Source organism: Petaurus breviceps, unplaced genomic scaffold (assembly GCF_028583685.1).
Source record: "Petaurus breviceps papuanus isolate PSGF00001 unplaced genomic scaffold, PetGlider_PUasm1.0 90881, whole genome shotgun sequence".
NCBI classification, from domain to species: Eukaryota; Metazoa; Chordata; class Mammalia; order Diprotodontia; family Petauridae; genus Petaurus; species Petaurus breviceps.
In genome coordinates, this window is record NW_027187369.1 from 11,372,171 (window position 1) to 11,378,275 (window position 6,105).

Here is a 6,105-nt window from a genome sequence, read left to right on the forward strand (position 1 = left end):
TCAGACAGCTTCTTTTCTAGTATTCGGAAACCTGGTACCTCCTGCCTCAAGCCAGACTATTCTTCTCACAGCCCCTCCCTCAAAGATTCCCAGCTCACCAGGAGCCTCTACTCTAGATCAGGAATGTTTTTTTTTTTCTTTGAAAAAAGTTTCCCTGATGCCTTTTGTTATTTGGCTCCCACCACCAATAATCCTCCCTTCTCCAATAAGCCTTCCTCAGGTTTAATTTAAAAGACAAAACAAAACAAGGAAACAAAACAGTTAAGCAAAGCCAATCAACATTCCACCCTGACTACACACCCAACATTCCATACCTGTTTGTTGTTCAGTCATTTCAGTCAAGTCTGAGTCTTCCTGACCCCATTTGGGATTTTCTTGGCAAAGTGGTTTTGGAGTGGTTTGCCATTTCCTTCTCCAGCTCATCATGAAGACTCCTCTCCCTGAGTTCAAATTTGACCTCAGACACTTGCTAGTTGTGTGACCCTACACAAATCACTTCACCCTGTTTGCCTCAGTTTTCTCATCTATAAAATGAACTGGAGAAGCAAATGGCAAACAGCTCTAGTATGTTTGCCAAGAAAACCCCAGATGGGGTCATGGAGAGTCAGATAGACTGACCAACAAAGCCTCTTTCAAGACTCAGCTCATCCCAACTTCTGCAAGTGGCCTGTCCAGATCCCCTACTTTCTATAGAAAACCTTCCCTTAATTCTCCCAATTCCAGTACTTTCCCTCTCTTAATGATTTCCTCTTCATCCTATAAGTAGCTTGCTTTGAGTCTATTGCCGTGTTTCCCCGATAATAAGACACTGTCTTATTAATTTTTTTGGACAGAAAAACACCAGAGGGCTTATTTTCAGGGGAGGGCTTATTTTAATGAACATTGACAGCAATTTTAATAAACAGGTAAATGTGAACAAAAAAATGTACCTTTATTCAATAAGCAAATCACTGGGGAAGAACAGGATGATGCGCTCACTGCTGCAGCTCTGATTGGATGCAGCTCAGAGCGTGCGTTTCACGGAGGGGGGGAGGATGGTGCATACAGAGGGTACCGTAATGTAGCGTGTAGCGCAGGGGATCACCTTCACTACAGTAGCAATCTCAATAGGGCTTATTTTCGGGGGAGGGCTTATTTTCGAGGAATCTTACACAGTAAGGGGAGGGCTTATTTTCGGGATAGGTCTTATTATCGGGGAAACACGGTGGTTGCATTCTCCCCCATTAGATTGTAAACTCCTTGAGGGCAGGGACTGTCTTTTGTCTCTTTTTATATCCCCAGAATTTAGCATAGTGCCTGGCCCAGAGTTGATTGATTGATTTATACTGCATATATCTTGTATGTACCTAGTTGTTTGCATGTTGTTATACCCATTGGAGTGTGAGACTCTTGAAGGCTGGGGCCATGTTTTTACCTTTTTTTTTTTGTATCTCACAAGGTGCCTGACACTTAAATAAGAGTGTGGGTTTCACTTTGTCATTCTCCAGCTCAAAATCTTTCATTGGTTCCCTATTGTCTTCAAGATAAAAATCCTAGCTCCTCAGTTTGGCATTTAAAGCCCTTTGATATTGGGCCAGCCTGCCTTCCTTTCCAAGCTTATTTTACATGACTCCCCTTTGGGCATTTTACATTCCAGCCCAACTGGCCCATCTACAGCTGTCCCCCATGCCTGGCCTCTACTTCCCCTTCACCCCTTAGAATCTTCAGCTTCCTTCAAGGCTCAACTCAGGAGCCGCCTCCTACAGAAAGCTTTTCTCCCAATCCCCCCAGTTACTACTGGTTTCTCTTTCATCAAATCATCTCATATTTCCTTATCTGTTTACATATCATCAGTAATGTAAACTTCTTGAGAAAACTGACAAATTTGTCTTGGTATTAAGAAATGTTTGTTGAATCGGTGGCTCTTTCACCCTCTTCCTTGTCTTTCCAAGAAGACTATAATCTTCTTGAGGGCAGGTTCCCCTTCTGGTACCCCAGGACACCTAGCATTTGCCTCAGTGTGGCACAGTGGAGAGAGCACTGGATTTAAAATAAAAGACTTGGGTAAAGACCTTGGCCCCATTACTTGTTACTGTCCACAATGTTGGGCAAGTTACTTTCCCTCTCTGGGCCTCAGTTTCCCCTTCTGGAAAATGACTGATTTCTAAGGTCCCTCTGTGTGCTATGACCTCATTATTCTAAATTAAGCTGCCCAGGTCACTTCTAGCCTCTCCACACCCCAATGTTCCTATTCTCCATATTTAACTCAGGAATAACTGTTTCATAAGATACATAAACTTGGAGCTGCTGAAAATTAAAAGGACCACCAAAAACAAATGTTTAATTAAATGTAAAATTCAGATATGGTTTATTTTTATCTTTAAATCATTTCTCTCCTCCATATGCCTTTTCATCCACATCTGAGTGGTGACTTGAGCTGGGCAGAGAAATCAGAATCACTTCCAGATTCTTTACAAAGTTCAAAGCAGAAAATAATAACTGACAAGTTATATAACGCTTTGCAAATGCTTTACATCCATTATCACATTTGATCCTCACAACAACCCTGTGAGGTAGGTATGATTATTATCCCCATTTTACAGATGAGGAAACTGAGGCTCATAGAGGTTAAGTGACTTGCCCAGGGTCACACAGCTAGGACATAGAAGAGGCTAGATTCAAATTCAGATCTCCCTGATTCCAGGGCCAGCCCTTCAGCCACAACATCATGATTACATTCATGTGCTTTTTTTTTAGACATGACATGACCAGTGCTATGGACATGAACAATATATCCTAGAAACTGAACCCCCCCCCCAAAAAAAATGGGCCTATGAAAGATTATACACAAAAGTTTTTTAGAAGCCAAGTTCCATTTCCTACGAAAATCACCATCAGAGCTATGTATTAGGCTTATGCTAACATACTCAATGAACATATTACCGTGGCAAGGCATGCTTATGGTCTGTAAAAAGGTCTGGAAGACATCTTTTTCAAGAACAAAAGAACCCTACCAAATACCTGACAGAAATGGAACAGTTCCCACACCTAGGTTTAGGGCAAGTCATCAATCCCCAAACCAAACAAACAGCCCAAGCATCGGCTAAGCCCAGTTTAGGCTTGCCATTTAGGGATAAGGGCTAGCAAAACGCTGTAGTCATTATTCTGCCTATTAACATAAAGCGTTGGAAAGAGAGAGAGAGAGAAGCCAGTAGGCCTAGAAGCTAACCAAATACCTGGCTTCCTTTTAAGAGGCCCATCAGGCCAAAGAAAGAGACCTCCCCGACAGCGGCCACCATGATGGCTGTTTGGATAAAAACCTCCGAGGCTTTCAAGTTTGCCATCCAATTGGTTAGCTCGCTAGCTCACTAGGTGAACCAGCTGGTTTGGCTATTCGGTGAGACCCTCAGAGATCTGGGATGCCCTGGGCCTCGATATTGTATTTCACACATAGTCTTAACTTAAATTCCACTTTTAGAAACACTGAGAGGGCAGAGGTTCTAACTTTAATGCTGATAGCTAGAGAATAAACCCAAGTCTTGTTTTGTTGTTTTCATTTCCTTCAGGCTTAGCCTTCTAATCCTCTAACCCTGAGGGCAGACAGTACCTTAACAATCAAAGTGAATTAGAGAAAGATAATCAAATAACAAACATTGCTTTAATAAAAGTCTTTTGTACAACAAGGTATTGATATAAAAAGACAGTTTCTTCAAATCATTTCACAGAAGTCACTCAACAAAGCTATCATAGGTCTCTGTAACACGATGAACACAATGTGCCGGCGTCTTTCCAATACAAGTTATACATCAATTTATACACATATATCTCGATCTTTATCTCAAGGGATAAAGATGGAGATAGAGAGAAATTACACTTTTGCAATTATATTCAATCACTGATAGGTTATGTCACAAATTAATGAGCCAAATGGGAATCAAAGGCAGTCCACAGTCATGATGATATGAAGAAGATAAAATTATTTCCAAAGTCAATTTTCATCCTTGTTCATATTCTGAGTATAACCATTGTAATAAGACCTGAAAGAAAAAAAAATTGAAGACCCCGTCTTAGAGAAATGGCATTTCACAGAAATTCCTCATTCAAAGAGAGATTGTTCAGACTTAAAATGATTAAAGCAGCCACACGTAGGAAGAGGCACTCAACTAAGAAGTCAAAGTAAATTGAATTTAACTGAAATCACATTTGTGTTACACAAAGAAATCCAATTTAAAACAAAGGGCAGCCACTGGGTGGGGTTAATTACATCAGGAAATATTCCTCCAAAGTCCTGCCTCCTCCTACCTCCTGGGCTTCTGAAAGGCTGTGCCAGCTGAGCCATACCAAGCTGGACAAACTCTGAGCACAGGTATGATCGCCATATGGGATTGGCGTGGTCATCCCCAAAGGCTGGCCACCATCTGATGACTGTCTTGTGCCAGCATGGGAAACCAGAGAGAATGAATGAACTAGTCTGAGGGATGCCTGGACACAGTATCCTCACCAACAGACACATCTGCCCCTCTACACTGGCACAACTGCTGTAACAGTGGACATGACTTGGGAAAGTAGTGCCAGAGATGCCAACAAGACAGAATCTCCTCATCAGCATATATGTAATTGGTGTCAACTCTATGCAGTAGGTACAGAGGTATATGATAGTATAAGGTATGGGATATAGAGAGGTATAGGATAGTCCTTGGCCTTGAGGGACTTACTCAATTTGGGGTAACAAGTGTGTATGGAAACAAAGCATGAGGGCATTTGCCAGGTGCTACAGAAAGTGAGTGTTCCCAGAAGGCACAGTTTCAAAGCTTCAAGGCAGAGGGGAGAACCTCAGCAGACCCTTGAAAGGCACTTTGATATGCAGAAGGCAGTACATTAAAGGCAAGTTGATCCATGTGGACACCGGTGCAACCATCATTGGCATGGGTGGGGGGTGGAAGTAGCTTCGTTTGGTCAGAGCATATAATTTGTGGAAGGAAGGGTTGGGAGTTGAAAGGGGAAGAGACAGATGAAGAGCTAGATAGGGGAATGCCTTGAAAGCCACTCTGAGGAGCTTGCATTTTATAGGTAATGGGAAGTTACTGAAGGTTTCTAACTGGGAAATAATACATGCAAAGTAGTATGGTAGACCAATTAATGTGAAAACACTATATGAGGCAGCAGAAGCAAGACAGGGAGTCCAGTAAAGAGAATACTGCAATTTTCCAGCCATGGGGTCATCAGGACTCCCAGAGGTCATCTAGTACAACCTCATTTTCCAATGAGGAAACTGAGGCCCACAGAAGTAAAGGGATTTGCCCAAGGTCATGGGTAAAGTTAAAGGTGGAATTTGTGACTCCAGTATATTGTCTTTCCAATATACTATTCCTTGAGGTAATAAGGCCTGAATTAGTGTGAGGAGGTATGAATGGAAAGGAATAGGTTAAAAAGAGTATGAAGGAAGAAATCGATAGGCCTTGATGACTAATGAATATGGGGGAAAGAGGAAGATTCAAGGATGATTCCAAGCCTCTGAATGAGGAAATAATGATAGCACTGACAAAAAAGCAGGGGGGCAGGATAATAAAATAGCTCGAATTTATATAGCACTCCAGGGTCTGCAGAGGGCTTTATACATATTAACTCATTTGATCCATACAAGAACTCTGTGATATAATAGGGGCTATTATTATCCCCAGTTTATAAATGGTAAAACTGAGACACAGAGAGGTTAAATGACCTACCCAGGATCGCACAGCTAGGAAGTATCTGAGGAAGGATTTAATCTCAGGTCTTTCTGATTCCAAGTTCCAAATTCTATCCCCTATGGAAGGGAAGCTGCCTTGGTACCAAAGACAAGGAGTCACATTTGAAATATGGTGAGTTTAAGGTGATGGGAGGATGTCCATGTCCATCTGGAGATGTGGAACCCAAGTTCAGGAAAGGTCAGGGATGAAGATGTAACCTTGGGAGCCATCCTCATAGAGGTGATAGCTTCAGTCAGGGCCAGAGGAACTCTTTCTAATGGGGAAAGGGAGTGAGGAAGGGGAAGAGACAGATAGATGAGAGAGAGAGAGAGCACACATGTGTGGTGTGTGTGTGTGTGTGTGTGTGTGTGTGTGTGTGTGTGTGTGTGTGTGTGTG

The 6,105-nt window shown here is 42.2% G+C and overlaps 1 protein-coding gene across 4 annotated transcripts in view; it reads right to left on the reverse strand.

Annotated features, from left to right (window-relative positions):
* Positions 1-2,318: 2,318 nt before the first annotated feature.
* MOSPD1 (motile sperm domain containing 1) overlaps positions 2,319-6,105 on the reverse strand; it is an 18,934-nt gene continuing 15,147 nt past the window's right edge. For all 4 annotated transcript variants that reach the window (XM_069074121.1, XM_069074124.1, XM_069074122.1 and 1 more), the window contains one exon: positions 2,319-4,016. In XM_069074121.1, coding sequence (XP_068930222.1) covers positions 3,985-4,016 — 32 coding nt within the window. In that variant the 3' untranslated portion in view covers positions 2,319-3,984. The remainder of the gene's footprint in view (positions 4,017-6,105) is intronic.